This window comes from Ictalurus furcatus, chromosome 14 (genome assembly GCF_023375685.1).
Source record: "Ictalurus furcatus strain D&B chromosome 14, Billie_1.0, whole genome shotgun sequence".
Classification (NCBI taxonomy): Eukaryota; Metazoa; Chordata; class Actinopteri; order Siluriformes; family Ictaluridae; genus Ictalurus; species Ictalurus furcatus.
In genome coordinates this window covers 15,884,186-15,907,991 of record NC_071268.1, presented here as the reverse complement: position 1 = coordinate 15,907,991, position 23,806 = coordinate 15,884,186, and the positions used below count along the sequence as shown (strand labels likewise).

General features: G+C 39.2%; 1 protein-coding gene across 1 annotated transcript in view; it reads right to left on the bottom strand.

The window, feature by feature from the left end:
- trim44 (tripartite motif containing 44) overlaps positions 1-23,806 on the bottom strand; it is a 66,112-nt gene that overhangs the window by 27,609 nt on the left and 14,697 nt on the right. Inside the window, exons 4-5 of the mRNA XM_053640828.1 lie at positions 20,337-20,651; positions 10,830-10,852 (exon numbers count right to left, since the gene is read on the bottom strand). Coding sequence (XP_053496803.1) covers positions 10,830-10,852; positions 20,337-20,651 — 338 coding nt within the window. The remainder of the gene's footprint in view (positions 1-10,829; positions 10,853-20,336; positions 20,652-23,806) is intronic.

Here is a 23,806-nt window from a genome sequence, read left to right as displayed (position 1 = left end):
CAGGAGAAGAGGGAGGGGCTGCAGCGGGGCGACATATTTTAAGTGAAAGGATTGTATTCGTGTTCTACAAAAAATAAACACGTTATTTAGGGATTTCGTATTTATTGACCTTTTATAATTCAAGCACTTTTTAAGCACCACTATCTATTTTCAAGGTTTTCCAGTACTTCAATTTCAAAAAGCCAAATTCAAGCACTTCAAGCACCTTGTACAAACCCTGTAAACAGTAATAAATGAAACAAAAGTCAATATTTGTTATGATGACCCTTTGGTTTAAAAACAAATTAGTAGTTTTATAAGTTTTATAGGCAGTTTTATAAGGAAATGAGCTGTAAGTGTTATTGAGCATCTTGTAGAACCAGCCACAGTTCTTCTGGAGACTTTCACTGCCGCACTTCCTTCTTATTTTTGCAGTAAAACCCAGCAGCCTTCATTTTTGTCTGAAAAGTCATTTCTGCTGCTTTATGTACTGACATTCTGTAACGTTTTGCCATGTTAATAACGCCATGTTTGGAATCTAAAACGTTTTTGTACTTGATAATGTAGAAGTCATAAAATAAAAATGTATAACAAAGAAAAAATAGTGTGTCTTAAAATGTTTGCAGGTTTTTGTGTTTCCCACAACTAGCAAACAATTCTTTTAAATTTCAAGTTTTCCAAGATGCCTAGGGATGCTGAAAATGCTGGCATTGCAGTATGCAGGCTAGTGAGGGAAAAACTACTGCATGGTGCTTGATCATATGGAAAGGTCAAGAGTCTAAACTCACTTCAGACAGTGCGAGCACCACAGTGGAAAATAGGCAATAAAAGCTCAGAGGATGCTTAATGATTCACATTCTCTTCCCCGACGTGGTGCTTCAGAGATACAGAATAATCGTTTTATACCCAATACGTATTCAACTGACAATCTGTTTTATTTGTTCATGATTATATATCTGAAAAGACTGAATTTTCAAATCCAACGACATGGTTTTCACGGCACATTTTAAAACAGCAAACAGCAAGGATGAATACACGGAGGGGCTCAGCTGCTGTGGGGACACTGCACGATGCGGAGGTAGCTATCGACGGAGATGTCAGTGCACAATTACATTTTCATATTCCTAATTGGATTTTAGGGAGGCTAAAACATAGCATTAGGTTAAGCTCTGAGGTTGAATGGGGAAAAACGTCTAAACCCATGGACTTTAACTTCATATCTACTCTGGCCATCTTTTGTGTGATACAATAATCATAACAATGGACATCAGTAAGGTTTGTTTATTATCAGTCAGCTACGTCTATATATAGTGTAAGAAAAAGGTGTGTGTGTGTGTGTGTGTGTGTGTGTGTGAATGTGTGTGTTACTGAAAGTGTGAGTGTGAAAGACAAAGACAGGAAAAAGGAAGAGTGGATGAAAGAGAGCATGTAGAATAGTGTAAATTATTCAGACTGCATATTGATTCTGCTAGCATGTGCAGACACCCACCCACCCACACACACCCACACAAACGCAAACACACACACACATCCACACACACTATCACACACAAACGCACAGGCATGCACACTCACACAAACACACACACACACACAAGCACGCACGCGCACACACCCACCCACCCACCCACCCACACACACACACACACACACACACACACACACTGCTCTGAGAATAGAGGGTGTGTGCAGTACGTTTCCACTGTGAGAGACTTTTTGAATATTTTACTAAGAGAAACTGAGCAGCATGCCTCAGGCATAGTGTGTGCTCTCACAAGCAGCCGCACCAATGCTGCACAATAAATCATCTTTTAATTGTGATCAGTTTTGGCTTCCACTCGTAATTAATCATAACGGGCATAATTGATATTAGCTTGGCTCGTAAAATTACAAAGAGTTTTTAATTCATTTTTAATTGAACTATTTCACAAGCTCTCCCTTCCAGTTTTCACTCTTTGGTGGCATATGCTCTTGCATGACTAATTTATTTGTATTTTTTTATTATGGATACATCTCAGAGAGTTATCCTTTTGACTGATGGCTGTAAAATATGATTAAATAATGCAGTGCGAGTGCAACTGTTTTGCTTAATTACTGCCGGAACATTTATAATAAATAATCATGATTTCAATATTGAGCAAAATGATTGAAATCAACATCATAGCCATTATCGTGTAGGCCTAAACACAAACCATGCTGCGGTATCACACTGCCAGCATCTACGAGAGAAGCAGCTTTAAGACCTTAATTACACAAAATGGATGAAGCATGTGTTCAGAGGCATTCTCTCCACATGCTCCTCTCACAATGCCGGGTTATTATGGCATTTTGATTTATACGTTCACTTTAAAACATGAATAAGTAGCATGACTGATTTGCTAAACAGTAAATCGCGTAGAATTGAACCAGGAGTGGGATAAAAACAGACAAAGGAAAAAAGCAAAGCAAAGTAGAGGAGTGACATGATGCATTGTGTACTGAACTCTTGTGAGCTCCTTATCGCTGTAGTTCATCTGTTGTTCACCTGAGCAACACACAACAGCTGCAGGAGTGACACCCTTATGCTGGCAAAGACACGCAGGGATTTTCCACTGCACGTTCAAAAACAAATACTCGCCCAATTAAGAGCCAACAGAGCTAGGGCTTCAGCAGCTGCTTGCACCTGGAGAACATAAGCTCTATCAAAGCCTAGACAGAGTGGAAACTGCCACTATGTTTTTTACAGACTAACCAAAAATTAACCTTTGCACCAAGTAGTAGAGTTTTAACATTGCGTTAAAACTCACAGCTAGTCCCTAGTAGCGAATTCTGTTCAAGGTGCAGCATATTTACGGACTAGAAATGCATCTCTGTTTTGCTTTCTTTTGTGTTTCATGATATTCCTGTACGCAAGAAATATCTTTGTGGTCTATGTTCACCGTCATGGCCAACTAGCTGAAATTACAAACACTGTTTGGAACAACACATACAGTGCTGCTTGAAAGTTTGTGAACCCTTTGGAATTTTCATGTGAGGAAACACACCAACATCCCAGAGCTGAAGCTGTGCTGTAGTGAGGAATGGGCCAAAATTTCTCCAAGTCAATGTGCAGGACTGATCAACAGTTACTGGAAACATTTAATTACAGTTATTGGTGCACAAGGGACACACACCGGATACTGAAAGCAAAGGTTCACATACTTTTGACACTCACAGATATGTAATTTTGGATCATTTCCCTCAATAAATAAGTGACTTTAATTGAGATGTCTTTATCTACTTTTAGGACTTGTGTGAAAATCTGATGATGTTTTAGGTCACATTTATGCAGAAATATAGAAAACTCTAAAGGGTTCACAAACGTTCAAGCACCACTGTACAGTATAAATTATAAATATGCTATTTTTATATCCAGCAGTGTAGCATGCATCAAAGCGATAAAACCCCACACACAAAACATATCATTAGCATAGTATACCACAAAATATCAGTTAGAGCTGCAGTGCATTGTTAGTTAGTTATACATTAGTCAGTGGTTCAGTATATTCAAATGCAGGTTAACTTATCAGCCGTTTTGTTATCTTGCGTTGATATGGTTCGTTATTAAAATGCCGTTCTTGTGTGAGAAGTGCATAACGTACAAATACAAGAGATGAATAATTCGAGTCACTATTTTATTGTACAGCAGAGTCTGTTTTAATTACTCAAGCATGATGCTATTACTATTATCACTATTACGTATTTATATTTACTCCAAGTTTCAATCGAGTATTCTTCATGTATAATATTTCCCATTGATGTAACAAAGTTATGTGCAACAAAGCTATGATCTACCTTCATTTTACAATCTACTAGTTACGATATACCTTAATGTGTCTGCGGTGCAAGCAAAATTCGAAACCACACTAGTTTTAAAATGACTACTGACTTGACACCCTGACTTACGCTCAAACTTACACTCGTACTGGTACAACTGGCTGCTGATTCATCAACAAACTGGAACTGACACGGTCACAGCAGTAGAGGCAATGGCATCATTAGTACAGCATGCAAATGTAGCCTTGTTTTGTCTGATCAGTAGTGTGTTTAACCAGCTGATATTGGCCGCAATAGATTTAGAGTGTTTTTTTTTGTTTGTATATTGTTACTAATTGAAAAAAAAGGACAACATTCTATTATACGACAAAATAAAAAATGATTTTATCTATGAAAATATGCTGAACCCCCCCCCCCCCCCCACTGTACACACCACTCCTCTATTAAGATTGCATTGACATACATACATATTCCTCATTGTGCTATGTTGATGTTATAAAACATTATATATGCTGGTAAAATTTTGAGGGATGAAACGAAATAAGCGAATACAGTATGTGTTCACCTGCGTACGTGCCGTCATGTCAGAGAGAGAGGGAGAGAGCGAAAGAGAGAGAAGCACCACTATGGTAATGAGAAGTGTCAGATTGCTGTAGCTCGTTATCACATTACAGTGGTTACACTGCATGATTAATATGGTTCGTCTGCTTCCATTTGCAGCACAGCCATGCCATGCATTTACATGCCCGTTGCATGCTGAATCTCAAACACACACATTCACCGAGCACGCACTCATCCACGCTCATTTCTGTATACTGAGTGCGTGCACGTGAATGCTTCAGGGTTATGGGCAAATTCCTGACCTTTCACCCATGCTCACAGTGAAAAGCAGATGTTATGTGTCTTATCTAAAAGTTGCTGCACAATAAAAATCTAACAAAACACAAAGCTTTCTACTTGCTAATGTTCGGTCAGGATGAGACAGGAGGCTCTGGAGACTAAGTGGCTATTCGCTGACAGATTGCTAACGAAATGGTTATACCCCCAGGAAAACCTCACTGCTGGGTGACTGAATTTCTTGCACCTGCTCAGCTCAGTTGATGCGCAGCAGTCCAAAATAACTACTCTTACGCTGTCAGAAGTGCACTGCCATTGTACACACGACCGCAATAGTGTCAGGAGCTGAAGGTGAGCTTGGTCGGAGAAGAGAACGTCCTGTGCTTTTCATTTAACGCCTTAAAATAGCAGCATTTTTTTGGTACACATGGTTTCAATTCTGCTGAAAGGCCAACACTCCTTTCAGCAAGAATAACACCAAATCCTGGAATCCATTTAGGAGCAAAAATTGAGAGCCTTTGTGTTATAAAATCTGTGCGTGGTCCTGTGTCTGGTAGCACACAGTAATTTGACATTTCCAGTCAGCATTTGATCTGCAACTACACTACAAAAATCAGATACTCAAGTATATAGTATTTATTAGATAGCACCATGGAAATTTACATTTACATTTATTCATTTAGCATACTCTTTTATCCAAAGCGACTTACAAATGAGGAAATGTCTTCAGGACTTAGCGTTTTTGTTGCTAACGTGACAAGCTGCATTTATTTGGTCTCTTCAAGAGACAGAGAGAAAAAGATGAGCTGTTGAAGGAACAGCTGTTTATAGCTGCTATAATATGATCAGTGATAACAGAAAATAACTCGTTGCACAGATGTTCCACAACTATAAACAGTTAAAATTATGCCGTGTCATTCTTTAATCAATACCAAAATACAATAATTGGTACAAGAGGAATGAAACACTCTGGGATGTGCTTCTATTGGAAAATATTTGTCTATATAAAAACTTCAGGGTTGTAACTCTGTTATGCATTAAGCCACTCCACAACATCCTATCACTGATTATTTTCCTAGAACAGCACACTAGTGCTGATTTTGTCAGCAATTTTTTATTTAGTCTTAGTTCAAATGTCCTTGATTGTCCATCTATCCATCTTCTATACTGCTTATCCTACAGGGTCATGAGGAACCTGGAGCCTATCCCAGGGAGCATGGGGCACAAGGTGGGATACACCCTGGACAGGGTGGCAGTCCATCGCAGGGCACACTCACATACACATTCACACACCCATTCATACACACATTCATACACTACAGACACTTTGGACATGCAAATCAGCCTACCATGCATGTCTTTGGACTGGGGGAGGAAACTGGAGTATCCGGAGGAAACCCCCGCAGCACGGGGAGAACATGCAAACTCCACACACACAGGGCCACGGCAGAATCGAACCCCAAAACCTGGCGGTGTGAGGCGAACATGCTAACCACTAAGCCACCATGCATCCTATGTCCGTGATTGTTTTTATCATATTTAGTCAACCGTATCCTGTTGTTTTTTTTTTTTTTGTCAAGTTTTCACTGACTAAACGTCTGGGCATTTTATGTAAGTATTTTAATCTAGTTTTAGTCAATGAAAACTGTTGACATTTTTAGCCATAAGATTATTATTGATTTTGATTAACATTTCAGTCAATCTAACCAAAAACGAACTCTAGCTTGAAAGGTATACCCCATTGTGCTTGCTTAATGCTGATAGGTCACACACATTCAATGAACAGCATATTTGGATTGTAATTTATAAAAAAAAAAAACCCAAAAAAAAACATTCTATAATATTTTGTCTCCTCTTTTTTGTCTATGAAAATGAAGATAAATTTTGGTAATGTTTTTCATTTTTAAACTACATTTTAGTCTCGTTTTTTAATCGTTTTTTCGTCAACAATATTGCACATTTATATAGTCACAGTTAGTGTTTAATGACGTGGGTGTCGTCTCGTCATCGTCTCGTTTCAGTCATGGAAAAAAAGGTCATTTACAAGCATTTTTCGTCATAGTTGTCGTAAGGAAATTAACAATACAGCACACCCAGTCATACCTTACTTAAAGCCCAGAGAAACTCAACATTACTGTCTGTCTGTGCAGTTTCTTGCTAATCCTATTTGGTTTCCCTCTCCATCTTAACTTTTAGCGGGCGGATTTTTCATCTTCCTCCCTGTTATCGCTCTCTCTTTTCATGTAACTCAAGCCAATCCTTGGCTTTTAGGGTCCCTGAACTCCCAGGGGATGTAAAACACACACAAAGTCTCCATTCCCATCATCCCCTTCAGTATTGATCTGTAACATTAAACCACATGCATCACCTCCAACCTCTGTCTACTACAGCGAGGAAAAAACATAGTCCCTAAATGATCATCTTAATGCACCAGATGGATGAGTATCTGAAATGGGATCAATGGCTCTTATTATGGGCTGTGTGAGTGTGCATCTAAGTAGATATGTGTGTGTGTGTGAGAGAGAGAGAGAGGAAGTGAGTGCACCGAAAGTGCATTTTTGGATATTTGGACAGATTTAACCAATAAGAGGGGATAAAATGAGAAAACCCATTTTGCCCAGAAGCATGCATATGCAACCCAGGCTACATTTCCATCCTATATACTGTGTTTTTATTATCAGTTCATAAAAGCACAAATATACAAAGGTACAGCAAACACCCACACACAGCTGCACAGCAAACACACAACTGAGTTTCTCAGAGGAGCTGTAATTAAAAGATTAGATCCACATGATCAGTCTGGAGACAGCTTTCATAACTTTTTTCTCTTTCTCTTGTGCTGCTCATGGTTGTGTATATATATATATATATGTGTGTGTGTGTGTGTGTGTGTGTGTGTGTGTGTGTGTGTATACATTTATATCTGCGAATGTATTAGTATCTATGAACTCTGGGCATTTGCGTGAACTCTTAGTATGGGTTATAAGACTTTTCTGCTACTCACACACAATGGAATAATGTGTTAACTTTACCTATGTATTTACTTTTGGCACCAAAAAACTGGAGCTGTGCTTTTTCCATCCGATTTAGTACTAAAAGTTGCAGTTTTCAGGGGTTTTTTGGAACCAATATATTCATTTTCAGGTCACTTGGGGGACCAAAATGTAAAAATCCATCATCATAAAGCCCCTTTGACAGTTGTAGCCTAAGCTGAGTGATTACGCAGCCAGCTAAACAAAGGAACCAAAAACTATTTTCAACCTTAAGTTGTATTTAAAAATAGCATTATTATTGCTTTTCTCTCTAATCCCTCCTGTCCTTTTCCCTCTTCATCATCTCACAACTCCTGGGACCCAAAGACCCCTGCCTCAATTTCTGTCCTCACCCTTTCCCTTATCTTCTCTCTCTTTCCCTCCCCTCTCAGTCCATCCAGCTATAAGTCGATAATGGTTTATATAGATGGCTATCAGACAGCCTGAGTCACTCTCACTACACGCTAATGAAAAAAAAATATTACACCTCTCTCTCTCTCTCTCTCTGTGTGTGTGTGTGGTCATACTGACCTTATCCAAGGACATGTGCTAAATGATCTCATGATGATAACTGAGGAAAGTCGATAACAAATTATACTCTAAATTTGCTCCCACTCGAGGAGCCTAGCTGCATGTTTGTGCCTAAGTGCGTGTTATTGATTTAACACTCACTTCAGGTTCATCTTCTATAAAGCATGTAAAATTATTATTATTATGATCGGAACTATCATGAGACAGCGTCTAATCCCAGCCCCTAGAACAGGGCTATTCAACTAAATTTGTGAACAGTTAACGTTTAATCCTTAACTATCAGTGATTAGTACCTGGCTATAAATAAGACAACTGTTAGTAGTTTTTTTTTAATAATGGTGCTTGAGAATATCACTTTTAACTAGTGCCATAGTCTCTGAACAGAGAAAATGTCTGATTTGAACTTAACTCCTAAAAAATAAACATCTTTGTTAAAACTCTCCTGTTTCTGACATGAAGTCTCTAGCCATGTAGCATGTAGCATGTAGCATGTAGCTAGTCTCTGGTCTGATCAGCTAAACAATTTACATTAATGCATGTTTGGATAAGACACAGCTGAGTTTCTGCTAAAAGCTGTGATGGCTCCTGTTTTGAAAAGTAGAGTCATGGATTTTTTTCATATGTCTATCAGAATTGGCTTCTGTCTTCATTTCAAGCTTCTGTTTATATTTTTCCACCCGAAAAATACATTCACTGAGCACTTTATTAGGAACACCTGCACACCTACTCATTTATACCATTATCTAATCAGCCAATCGTGTGGCAGCAGTGTATTGCATAAAATCATGTAGATACGGACCAACAGCTTCGGGTAATGTTCACATCAACCATCAAAATGGGGACAAAATGTGATCTCAGTGACTTTGACCTTGGCGTGATATTTGGTGCCAGATGTGTTTGAGTATTTCTATAACTGCTGATCTCCTGGGATTTTCACACACAACAGTCTGTAGAGTTTACACAGACAGGTGCAATAAATAAAAAACATCCAGTGAATGACAGTTCTGCTTACAGAAACACCTTGTTGATGAGAGAGGTCAGAGGAGAATTGCCAGACAGGTCTGAGCTGACAGAAAGGCTACAGTAACTCAGATAACCACTCTGTACAACTGTGGTGAGCAGAAAAGCATCTCAGAATGCACAACGCGTCAAACCTCGAGGCGCCGGGCTACAACAGCAGAAGACCATGTTGGGTTCCACTTCTGTCAGCCATCAACAGAAATCTGAAGCTGCAGTGGGCACAGGCTCATCAAACCTGGACAGCTGAAGATGGTAGCCTGTTTTGATGAGTCTCGATTTCTGCTGAGGCGCACATTTGGTGCCAACAGCATCAACCCATGGACCCAACCTGCCTTGTGTTAACAGTGTAGCCTGGTGGAGGTGGTGTGATGGTGTAGGGAATGTTTTCTTGGCACACTTTGAGTCCATTAATACCAACCAATCATCTCTTGGATGCCACAGTCTATTTAAGTATTGTTGCTGACCGTGTACATCCCTTCATGGCCACGATTTTCCCATCTTCTACTGGATAGTTCCAACATGATAATGCACCATATCACAAAGCAAAAATCGTCTCAAACTGGCTTCATGAACATGACAATGAGTTCAGTGTTGTTCAGTGGCCTTCCCAGTCACCGGATCTGAATCCAGAAGAAACACCTTTGGGATGTGGTAGAACGGGAGATTCGCAGCATGAAAGTAAAGTAATTCCTGAAAAAATCTGCAGGAATTCCGTGATACAATCATGACAACATGGACCAGAATCTCAAAGGAATGTTTCCAACATCTTGTGGAATCCATGCCATGAAGATTCGAGGCTGCTGTGAGAGAAAAGGGAGGCCCTACCCTGTATTAGTATAGTGTTCCTAATAAAGTGCTCAGTGAGTGTATATATTATTGCCCTAAACCTAAATTCACAAAGCATAGACAGGGCTGGGGTCTGTTTATGTTTTCATTGCAGTTGCAGTTCACCTCACACACAGCTGAGGGCTCTGGAAATGACAAACTGCTCCTTTAAAGCTGATGGGTGACTATTCATTTTTGTTGTTCTAAAAAAATATCTGTTTTTAAACTCCTGAAAATGTTTTATGGGGCTAACATTATGCTAAATATGGGCATGCCAACAGAGCAGAACAAAAATCTGCAGAAAATGAGAAAATGTTTTGCTGCATCTATATAACTGCATTACACCACACACACTCTACACTGAACGACACAAACACTAGCAGAGAACATGTCTCCCTTCTCCCACAGTTCACCTCTACCCCCCAACACACACACACACACACACACACACACACACACACACACACACACACACACTGCCTGAGGATACAATGTATATAAATACTGATCTGTGTGTACAAAGTGAAGAGGTAGAAAAGCGTGTCAGTGTGTGTATATGATGAGTCATCAGATTTTGGGGTAGGTAATTGCAAGTAATTATTCTGTTTGTGCGTGTGAGCGTGTACATGCATGTGTGTGTCTGTATCTCGGGGGACAGTCAGTGCAAGTCAGGCTCCAGTCTGTTGTCTGTATTTATTTGCTGAAAAGACATCTGGATGCAGCTGATCAAGGACTTTGCATTCACACCACAAGCTGTGTGTTCTCAAAAGAGTCAAAGAAAAGGCCTAAAATGATAAAAATCAGTCTTACCTTGGTCTGGCTTCAGGGCCCATCTGAAATAAAGAAATAAAAATGAAATTCAATAGAGCAGAAGAAATAAAGCAAATGTGCCTTTATACTACTTCTCCATCATTACAACTACTATAAATCACCTGGCACTATTATCACTATACAACTGTGGGCTTTCACTCTGATGACATGCTCTCTTGTAGCTGCGTTTTAAAGGCTGACACAAACACCTCTAACTAGCCTGAGACCAAGCTATCTGAGACCAAGTCATATGAAGTCAATTGGGCAGCTGTTATTTTAGTTTTTATCACCACAATTCCCCATCTCTTTGCATGTGTGTGTCAAGTCAACTGAATGTCAGAAACTGAGAGGAGGAGAAAATAAAGAGGTGAAGAAGGAGAGAAGAAGCATCAGAGATGGAGAGAGAGAGAGAGCAAAAGACAGACAAAGGGAAAGAGAAACTTCTTCAACTTTAATTAGGAGACAAGACAATATAATGAAAAGGAGATAAGAGCACAGCGTCTGCCCATGCATTAGCGCCTGTGCTTCAGCTCAGCTAGCCAATTTCATTAGGAAGCTGAATGAGAGAACTCTCTGGACTGGAAAAAAAGACTATATCATTTGAAACAGGATAATTGTAAGCAGTGTGTGAAAGAAATGAATAGTGAGGAGACAGAAGTTTTGTGAAGGGAGTGTTGAAAGGGACTTTAGCATGTTGAGAGTGAGACATTGAGACACAGCATCTCATTATCTGCTGGGCTCTGCTTCCCAGCTTGTTCTACTCTAAAGCCCTTTGAACTTTGACCTCCTCATTGACCTGAGGAGAAGTGGAGTCATCTAATAATGGCTAATGACTGGCTACAGCCGGTACATACAGTGGGGGAAATAAGTATTGAACGCATCAACATTTTTTTAAGTAAATATATTTCCAATGAGGCTATTCACATGAAATTTTTATTAACTTAAGAAATCCACACATATAAAGAAATCCAAACGTTTAAGTTCATAAATAAAGTTATGTGTAATAAAGTGGAATGATACAGGTAAAAAAGTGTTGAACATGCTAACTGAAATGTATTTAATACTTAGTGGAGAAGCCTTTGTTTGTAATGACAGCTTCAAGACGCTGTCATTCCTGCATGAAGAAATTAATGGGCCGCAGTATTCAGGTGTGATTTTGGCCCATTCTTCTAAACATATTGTCTTCAAATCTTGTTCAATTGGATTCAAGTCAGGTGATTGACTGGGCCATTCTAACACCTTGATTTTTTTTCTCTGAAACTAATTGAGTGTTTCACTCACGTCTCATCTTCATCATCCTGGTGGATGGCAGCAGATCCTTCTCAATAATCTCCCGTTAAAGGGCTTCATTCATCGTTCCTTCAATTATTTGAAGTCTGCCAGTACCATGCAATGAAAAACAACCCCACACCATGATGCTTCTACCTCCAAACTTCACTGCTGGTATAGTGATTTTAGGATAATATGCAGTGCCATTTCTTCTCCAAACATGGCATGTAGTATGACAGCCAAAAAGTTAAATTTTTTTCTCATCTGACCAGACTATACTCTCCCAGTATTTCATAGGCTTGTCCAAATGAGTTTTAGCAAACTTTAAACGAGCTTCGACATGCCTTTTCTTTAGAAATGGAGTCTTGTGGGGTGAGCATGAGCAGTGGAGTGCATTGCCTATTGTTTTCTCTGTGATGATGGTACCTGCTGCCTCCATGTGTTTCTGGAGCTCTTTACAAGTCGTCCTTGGTTCTTGGGCTACTTGCGAGGAAATCTTGTGAGGAGCTCCTGTGCGTGGCCGGTTGATGACAAAGTGATGCTGCTTCCACTTGTGGATAATGGCCACAGTGGTGCTTACTGGAAGATTCAGTAGTTCTGAAATACGTTTGTATCCGATTCCATCAATATGTTTAAAAACAATAAGGTGTGAAGGTCTTGGAAGAGCTCTTTGCTTTTACCCATCATGAGATTTTTCTTGTGTGACACTTTGTTAACAAAAAGCCTTTTTATAGACCATCAATTTACTAACCTAGCTGATATTAGTTTGTACAAATAGGAGGTATAATTACTTTCTAACTACGTATGGATTTCAGCTGGTTCCTTGCCTTACCTTGCCTTGGAGAACTGCATTTTCTTAGCCTGTTCAAAACTTTTTTCCTGTGTCACACTTTATTACACATAACTTTATTTATGGACTTTAATGTTGTGAATTCTTTATATTTCCAGATTTCTTGAGTTAATACTGATGTCTGGCGAAAATTTCATGTGAATAACCTCCTTGGAAATATATTTACTGAAAAACAACTTTGATACGTTCAATACTTGTTTCCCCCCACTGTACTAGAAAACATTCAAATTAAGGGATGTGTTAGAGCCATGGACACACCAAGCCAACATTAAAAGCCATCTGGTGGCTGTATTCCATTGCCTCACTGTTGTATCAAATCTTCTGCAAAAAAATATGACTGAACCAGTTGTCAGTCATCATGCGCATACATTCTGTGCCTGCAAGAAAGGAAATACCTCGCCACATCAGGAGGTGGCAGCAGTCTGTATTTGTACGTAAAAAACAACCAAACAAAAAAATCCAGAAGACTTAGGCCACGTCCGAAATCGCATACTGTTAGTACCTACTGCATCCAAATCAGTACCTACTGCTTGGCCGTTGATACAGTACGTACTGATCAGTATAATTAATAAGCATGAATACAATCCGGACGTGGCACAGACCCTGACAGCGCCTCCTCTCTAGTCCCATTGCCTTATGGGATAGCGCATTATCCACAGTGTCCAGTGGTTCCATACCACAGAATCTTGGCGGAAGCAGTAGATCATCCGGGTATTTCTTGCATACTGTTTTATGAATACTGAGAATTCCAACATACTACTCCATTGGCATACTGATTTTCATCTACTGTGTAGTAGGGTAGTAGATATTCGGAGGCAGCCTTAGTATCACATAAAGAAGACATAAAACTTAATATCCCAGACTGCATACTTATATACTGAATATTATGGGAAGTCCTGCAGTTCCCTGCATATGTATTCACTTTTCCAATTATTTTAATGCTGTGACCTGGACCTGAAATGGACTTAATTAGGATTTTATGTCATGGGCCTAAACAAAATAGCCTATAATATTAAAGATGGGGGAAAATATGTGTATTTTTACAAATATATGTATTTTTATTTATTTATTTATTTATTTATTACACTTTTAACAAATGATAAACATAAAAGTAAATAAAAGTAAACATAGGTATTTACCCCTTTTGTTATGAAACACCTAAATTAGTTCTGGTGCAACCAGTTCAAAGTACCATAACTGCAATAAAAGTGTCACAATGATCTCAAAATAAATACACCTGTTCCTGGAAGGTCTAAGAGTTTGTTAGAGAACATGTGGCACAAAGTTCTCTGGTCTGATAAAACCAAAATTGAACACTATGGCCTTGGCAGAAAGCACTATGTTTGGCATAAGCTCAACACTACTCATCACTCTGAGAGCACCATCGCCACGGTGGAAGTGGTGTCATATTTTCATCAGCGGAGACTGGGAAACTGGTCAGGGTTGGCACCAGATACAGGGAAATCCAAGATGAAACCCTGTTCCAGTCTTCAAGGCATTTGAAACTGGGGCAGAGTTTCAAGTTCCAACAGGACAATAATCCTAAACAGACTGTCAAAACTACATTGGAGTGGTTCAACAACAAGAACCAAGGGTTTTTGCTGTTCACCAATGGTTTTTGTCCCATCTGTGAGCTTGAGCAAATTTTCCAAGAAGACACACAAGAAGAGGGCACAACTATCAGGATCCAGATGTGCAAAGCTGATCGAATTGTATCCCAGAAGCCCTGCAGCTGTATGTGTAGCCACAGGGGCTTTGACCCAGGGGGTGAATGCATATGCAAGCAACAAATAATTAACCTTAATTAAGCTTTGTGTCACAACAGAAATATTAAGCCCACTACAGTTCCAGGTTGTAACATTTCAATATGTGGAAAAGTTGTAAGGGGTGAATACTTATGCAATGTACTGTATACTGTAGGTCCCATACGACATACTATTTTGTCATAATATTTAGGGGCTACTGCATACAGCTGGGACGATGGAAAACCAAACCAGCCTAGATACCCCTTTCCTCCACAGTGCATCTGCTTAAATGCTCAGCTCGGAATTGAAATGCTCTGCTCGCTATCTACAGCATATGAGCAGATGTTGAGAAATGTTGAATAGATGAGCAAAAACAAAAAAAACAAACCCTGTGTGTCCTCTTGAGAGTATTTGCTTGCATTGCACAAATTCATTTCTCCTCTACTGCACTGATTCATTGAACAGGCAATCAAAAGTCTTTCTCCCACTGGCCACACTGATTCAACATAATCAATCACCCGCCTTGGAGCACACAATACAAAATCTACAGTCGATGGCTGATTGCGTTGCTCTGTCAGGTCGTGAGAATGGAAGAACGGATAACTGTTTCTGAGGAAGTGAGAGAGGCAGGGTCTGTATTTAGGGAACGAGAGAGAAAAGACTGTGAACCTGATCAGACCTCGCATCAACATCAGTCTCAGATGAGCGGATCACTTAAACCACTTGATCAGGGATACCTATACTGTAGATAAAGTCTGAGGTCTGAATACTGATTTTGCTGAGTTTCAGTAATAACTTCTTACTACATGCACAGAGCTCAACTCTAAATACAGCCCTGAAAACTGCAATGCGTCCTGACACATTTATACCAACTACGCTTACTTAAAAATAAAATACTAAACAAAATAACGATCCAAACTAAAAATGATCCAAATATGTATTTGGAAAGAATTCAATGTAAAAAAAGAAGGTAGTGTGCTACTTGTTAAACAGAATTTGAATTCATTTCGAAATATATTATGATATTAAGGAGCTTATCGTTTTTTACTACGACAGACAGAAGAAACATTAGCAGTAGAGTTACTGTGTCACTTTCTTAAAAATAAAATCCTGAGGACACAATATCCTCCTTTTCACATAAAATCTCCTTTTTTACATTGAGGGCCTGTCTAGGAAATCTGTCACTGGAGATTAGACTACAGTGGTACATGAAAGGTTGGAAACCCTTTACAATTTTCCATATATCTGCATAAATATGACTCAAAACATCTTCAGATTTTCACAGAAGTCCTAAAAGTAGATAAAGAGAACCAAATTAAACAGATGAGACAGAAATATTATACTTGGTCATTTATTTATTAAGAAAATGATCCAATATTATTATCTGTGAGAGGCAAAAGTATGTGAACCTCTAGGATGATCAGTTTAATTTGAAGGTGAAATTAGAGTCGGGTGTTTTCAGTCAATGGGATGAGGATCAGGTGTTGGTGAGCACTTTGTTGTACTTAAAGCACAGGGATCTTATCAAAGTCTGATCTTCACAACACATGTTTGTGGAAGTGTATCATGGAATGAAAAAAGGAGATTTCTAAGGACTTCAGAAAAAGAGTTGTTGGTGCACATCAGGCTGGAAAAGGTTACAAAACCATCTCTAAAGAGTTTTATTCCACCAATCCACTGTCAGACAGATTGTGTACAAATGGAGGAAATTCAAGACCATTGTTACCCTCCCCAGGAGTGGAGACCAACAAAGATCACTCCAAGATCAAGACGTGTAATAGTGCAGCAGGACACAAAGGAACCCAGAGCAACTTCTAAGCAACTAAAGTTCTCTCTCACATTGATTAATGTTAATGTTCATGAGTCCACCATCAGGAGTACACTGAACAACAATGATGTGCATGGCAGGGTTGCAATAAGAAAGCCACTGCTCTCCAAAAACAACATTGCTGCCTGTCTACAGTTTGCTAAAGATCATGTGGACAATCCCGAATTCTATTCAGGAAAAATGTTTTGTGGACGGATTTGTTTAAATGAGAAGCATTATGTTTACCAGAGCCCTATCACCCTGCAGCTCTCGCCTGGTTTCCCACTGAAACTAAGCAGGGTTGAGCCTGTCCAGTATCTGTTTGGGAGACCTCCTGGGGAAAACTAAGGTTGCTGCTAGAAGTGGTATTACCGAGGCGAACAGGGAGTGCTCACCATGTGGTCTGTGTGGGGCCTAATGCCCCAGTATAGTGATGGGGACACTATACTGTACAAAACAGCACCGTCTTTCGGATCAGACGTTAAACTGAGGTCCTGACTCTCTGTAGTCATTAAAAATCCGAGATTGACCCCTTAATAATCTCCATCTGTGATGATTTCAGCCAAGGCAGAACATGAGGTCTGTGAGACATTTTCACTTTTTGCAAGTGCAAATAATGTGAAACAACTGTGTTCATATTAGCTTAGTTCTGACTTTGTGCCTAATCAGTGAAGAAATAAAGGTTAGCCCTGGCCCTGATTTTAAAGCAAAAACTTCGCTAGAAATTAGCTCTGCTTCCCTATTGCCGCTCTGTTCATTTACTTAAAGATTTGTAGAATACACTTCAGACTAAAGACCGATGAAGTGAGTGTGTGTGTATATATCTGACTTTGCATAGTCACAATTATTCTTGGCTTTCTATACATTTATCATGGGAAAGAACCCACCTATTCTGACATCACATTTTTCATATTTCCTATTTGTGTCAACTGTGTGTAACAATTGCTCAGCTGTAATTCAATGCATTTTAGGTAGAATGTCAGCTGAATTACATAAAAACACTGAAGCACATTAGGAATTGTGCAGGCTGGGATATGTGCATCATTGCATCATTTATGGCAGGGGAAAACCTTTTTATACTTTTTGAGCGTTTTTTATTACTTTTATTTATTTTTACATTAAAATGTGCTAGGTTTATTATATGACTGATATAAACAATTTCAAAAGAAATGTGATCATTTATACTTTGTAAACTGCTAAGACATATGTTGTTGCTTGACTAGTTGCACTTTAGCTTTTTTGTTTTTCACACTACAGTAGTACTGCTATAAAACAGTGTTACTTTAGCAAAGCAAATGCAGTGAAAAAAGTCAAGTTTGCAGAGCTATCATTTATTTTGTTTATCCAGGCTAGTAGGCTACCGCAAAATGCAGCACATATGGTACTTTTTTTTTTTTTTTTTTTTTTTTTTTTTAAACAACACAATGCAATGGTTACAAATTAGCCAAGATCACTGAAATCTGATATAAATATTCTCTAATGAATATTTAGCTCTGTACAGTAAAAAAGCATGATTAGTCTGCACACCAGCTAATGCGTCTCTCAGTGATTTTGGTGATATAAATACTTAAATGGTACTTCTTTGGTCATATTTTTAAATCTAAATGAGACTCAATCTTTTAATGAGGCATAATATCTTTTTTTTTTTATTTACAGCTCAGTATCTAGGCTAATATAAGGCTGAAAATGCAGGAGATTTGTGCGTGCCCACGTTTAATACTGGATCCTGTGTTTATCCTGTCTAAACCAGATGTGTGGCAGACTAACACATTAAGTGAGCTCTAATTCACCCTTTGAGTTCTCTCACTTACATAAATGTATATGTATACGGCAATGTGTGTGTGTGTGTGTGTGTGTGTGTGTGTGTGTGTGTGTGTGTGTGTCTTCCTTAGTGTGAGACTCTTTATCATATACAGAGAATAATCAGAAAACCAATTGACATTTAATTACAATCTCAATTAACCTAGGGAGGGCCATTTCCCAGCTTCCATCCATTAGTCAGGGCAGGACACACACACACACACACACACACACACACACACACACACACACACACACACACATACATACACCCAATTTAGCTCTCACTGCTGCTACTGGAAAATTGTTCTCTCCCCATGTGTTGACCAATGAGCTGAAGGGATCATTTAAATTCTGTTAGCAATAAAAGCCCGTGTATATATGTGAGCACTCACAAGGCACACAGCAGAATGTGTTAATGTGTGTAAACAAATGTGAATAAGTTTGTGTCTATGTTCATTTGTGTAAGTGTGTGTGTATGACCTTGATATGTGCAGTTGTTATATCTGTAGATTCACGTCAGACTCAGTGCTGGCACACATCCAGAGGACCAACAATCTGCCTACACCACTTGTCCTTCACATGTATGTCTATGAGCGTGTGTGGTAAATCCTCCTGCCTTCAGAACTGTGTGTGTGTCCTGAATTCTTACACCACTGCCCTTCATAAGCCTCCTTAGATTTGCTGAGACCTTCCTTCCTCCTCCTTTCTTTCAGTGGCCCTGAGAAACCACCCCACCACTTTTAATAGCCTCATACATCTAAAGACCTTCAAAACACCCCCTCCTTCCAGCCCTCCAACCTCATTTAGGAATTTTAGTGCACACTCAGGAGGACTGGCTCAGTACATTACCAGGGTTCAGAGAAAACATTTTGGAAACATTTTCCAATTTTAGGCTTGACGCCTGGGGAGAGATTAGATGTTTAGACTCTCTTTTCATAGCGACAATATGAGCCCACAATTATTTGTCAGAAACCTTGTGTGTCTCCCTAATAAATGCAATGACCTCTGTGGTGAAGACAGAATAATAATTTATGGATTGGCTCAAGCTACATTCAAGCTGCATTCATACTGGATGGATATTGTTGTGATAAATAACAGCTCAATGAAAAATGAACACTTAATAGTCTATTTATACAGTTTTATTGGCCTAATACTCAAGTAAATAAAATTATATAAATACACTAACCAAGCCCACAAACTGATTTTCTTTGCTACCACTTTAGCCATTGTTCATAATAATGCTTCCATTAATATTGACCTCCTAACAGAATACGTCAGAATAAAGAAAACTGTGTATGTGTTCAGGAGCCATGCATAGAAGGGCTATTGTGAGTTCTTCAAGTTTCTAATGCACAGATCATTTTACCATTTTTCCAGTCCCCTACTTTCTCTGTAGCAATCAGTCACTGATATTGTTAAAAAATGTCAATGGGTTTTTTAAGAGCTGAAATCTGTGAAGCTCAAGTTCCCTATGAAGTGTACAGTTATAAGCATTGCTTTCTTTTCCCAGGCACAAGATGTTTTTGCTAACTGTTACAACTGTTAAAACAGTTATTGCTGAAAAGGAAATGAAGGTATATTAAAAATTTACTTTAATATTATAACAGTAAAAGCATGTCTAGTGGTAAGTGTGTTAGGCTTCATTAGTTTAGCTGGTTGTTAAAACTCATTCAAAATCACACCAGTCCAGTTATCTTGACCTATTAATACATTTAGAAAATAAGTTTCCTCAAGGTTTCTCTGGCTGGTTGAAGCAGTCTAAGGGTGTTTTACTTGAAATATTTTGAACGGTTTTGGATGCAATGTGTAGTATTATACTAGACATCCAAAAAGACCTGAAAGACTGAAAACTTTAGAAACATTAACACAAATTTCTTAAAATGTACCAAAATCCAGGAGGTTAAGTTTTGTACAGAGACCACAAGCAAAAACTCCTCCAAATGCCAAACCTTTGGCCGCCAATGTACTTTTTCTTAACTTTGGTGAACATTCTGTTAACCTTCAGCCCCCTGCTCTGGAGAATGGCTGCTTACCAGAGGCCTTGGTTCCAGACGAGCAGCACCATGCGGCCGTGGTTGTCCTGCCAGCAGAGGTGCCAGGTCAGCTGGGGCTACGCCATTTTGCTCAGCATGGTCAAGCTCACCCAGCTGCTGTGTGATTGAGTCCATCTCCTCCTGCAGTTTCTCAGTGTGAACGCTGATCTCAGCAATCTTCTCTGCAGCGTGTGCTGTCAAAAAGGCCTCCTTCAGGTCTACCAGGTGAAGAACGCGCCACTCCTCCAGACGCACCAGCCTCTGTAGCTCGTCAAACTGCTGGTTCACGTAGCATTCTAGCTCGTCTGGGCTCATCTAGCCAAGAAAACCATTGGAGAAATTAACATGGGGTGGAGGGATAGTCAGAAAAGAGACAGAGAGAGAGAGAGAGAGAGAGAGAGAGAGAGAGAGATGACATAAAATCATAGAGAAAAAGATAATTAGAGGAGACATTGACACTGACTTGCCAAATGAGCTACATCTAATTTTGGCCCTATGATAAAAATTGCAAAGTGGAAATATGGAGCACAGGCACAGCTGGAAGAGCTGAGGACTAATGTATGTGAATAAAGGAAGGAAGGAAAGCGATAACAATAAAGATGTGACATGATGGAGGGCCTGGCAGTCCAGAGACAGAGCTTCGGCAAAAAGCCTAATAGTGCTTGGCGGGATCAAACTTATCATTTTAATAGTGGCTAGTCAGGTTTTTCACATCCCATTTCACAATGAGGATTTTGGCTTAGAGTGCCACCATCCTCCACCATCTGTTCAGGTTTCAACACTTGAGTGCTTCATGTACTCCCTTCAAAACCATTTCCTACCTTCCCTTCGGGAACTGTTTACGATCATTAATTAGAAACCATACTTTTACCGCTAACGCACCATGCCATAACCTCTCATAACCATACTGACTCACAATCTTCTTCTACCTCTCTCTCATCTATCACTTATTCAAGGCTAGCCTCGAGACAACTGAAGGACAGGCAGTCATTTTACACTCAGCGTCTGGAACAAATACAAGCCCAATGGCCTTATTCAGTTCTACCAGGTCACCCCAACTCTAGTGCAGTCCACCAATCAAGACTGCATGATCCATCAACAAGTGGCCAGAAGTAGAGAAAGTATATAATCTGTAGCTCTGCCTCTTTTTAAAGATAAATCTGTTACTAAGTGAATAGTGCTTGGCCAGTTTTCCTTTGTTACAAGCCCATCTTCATTAACCAAAACTCTGACCTTATATAACAGAAGAGAGATCTCAAAGGTAAAAGGTTATCTCAATCATCACAATAGATATAACTGTACTGATTAGCACATGACTGTACACAGAGCAATATACACAGGGGTCCAAGCAAGTGGAGGTTTCATTACTGGGAGTAAAACTATAACTGGAGAAACCAAAAACACACTAAGAACCTGTTCCTTGTAGGAGATGAGAGCAGGTCAATTAAAAGCAGGAACAAAGAAGGTTCTATGCATGACTAGACACCATGGAAATGACCAAACTCAATGAGTGAGTGTCCTCTAGTTACCGCTTTGTAGTTCTGTCTATGGCATCTGTCATTTATTTGAGCCTAGCCTTGACTATCATCTGCACTTTCCCTTCCATGCTGGCCTGATTAAAATGAAGAGCTATGGACAGCATCTGGCTGGTCACCCCAACTTCCTCTGCATGGTACCCTTTCTCAGAAGGTTGGTGAAGAACTGATTATATCATGAACTCTGACACCCAATCAGACATTCTTCAGTCTCACAGAAAGGCTGAAATGCAACAGATGCACAGGATTTAATCCATCTACACTGAGCCCGAACTCATGGATTTGCAGGCGCATCTGCAAGGTGACACAGACATTGCTCACCCACACCGTGTCCTGGTGCTGGCTTCAGAGCTGGTGACTCTACACCATTCCTACAGCCATTCCACAGTTTTTCTCAGCCAGCAAAATCATTTCAATTCCAGCACTAAAGAGCTGCAGGTTTAGAACCAAGAACTACGGTCATCACAGGCGTCATTGTTGCCATGACAACAGCTCAGCAATATGACCTCTTTTGGAGATCTACATGTACGTTGAAGAAAAAGAAATTCAAAAATGAAGTGTGTGTGGAAGGAAGAAATAAGAGTTTTATTGATAGTTGCAATGAACTACACAAATGATACACTGCTAATGCCCACAAACCTTGAAATCTAGCAGACTCAGTAAAAATAGCTAAAAGATCTTGAGCACAACTGTTGTCAGTGTGCTTATGCTGAAAGAGGGCTGCAACGAACGATTATTTTCATAACCGATTATTTTCATAATCAGCCAATTATTATTATATTATCGGATAACAAAAACCTTCTTTTATTTAAAATAAAATCCACAAACAGAATGTTACAAATATAAACTTCAGACTAAAACTCTACATTAACACAACTGTTTGTCCTATATATATATATTGGCCTTACAGAATTCTTTAGATCTTGGCATGATGACACCACAGACCTCAATAGCAAAGGGTAACATCAGACACTAGATGAGAGGGGTATAAATAAGAAAGGTTCCACCTGCACTCCCTAAGCAGGTTCTAATCACTGGCACCCAATCTTCAACTCCTGATTCTAATTTAATGGATTTGAAGGTGTGATAAATGTAGGGGTGTACTTACTTTTACCATGTGACTGATCTGTTTTTTGTTAATCAAATGTTTGCTTGTCCAAATATGTCAAAAAAGCCAAAAATGTCCTATGTATTTTTTCACATGACTAACATATATACATATATACATACGTATACAGTATCTCACAAAAGTGAGTACACTCCTCACATTTTTGTAAATATTTGATTATATCTTTTCAACCTCTGCAGCAATGCTGGCAGCACTCATACTCACTTTTGTTGCCAGCGGTTTAGACATTAATGGCTGTGTGTTGAGCTATTTTGAGGGGACAACAAATTTACACTGTTACACAAGCTGTACACTCACTACTTTACATTGTAGCAAAGTGTCATTTCTTCAGTGTTGTCACATTAAAAGATATAATCAAATATTTACAAAAATATGAGGGGTGTACTCACTTTTGTGAGATACTGTATTTTATATATATATATATATATATATATATATATATATATATATATATATATAAACACACAGGCTCCGCTTTTTAATGTTTACAATCTTCTTCGTGGCATGGCATTTAATATAAAATGCTCCCATGCCTTAGTGGATCACACACTTTTTTCCTGCTGTTACTTGACAATTATGCCACCATCTGATGGTGACTGAGGTTATGTTGGGCATAAAAGGCAACGCTGACAAACAGTAAACTGAGGAAATTTATTTTAATTGACTCTGGGTATTCGCTAAAGCTAGCAGTGTCGCATTACGTGCGTTTGATGTCATGTGCCATCGAGTATGATGATACTTGTATTTAGTAAAAAATCGCTAGTGTTCCATTTGAGACAATACTACCCTTCTAAAATTCATACACT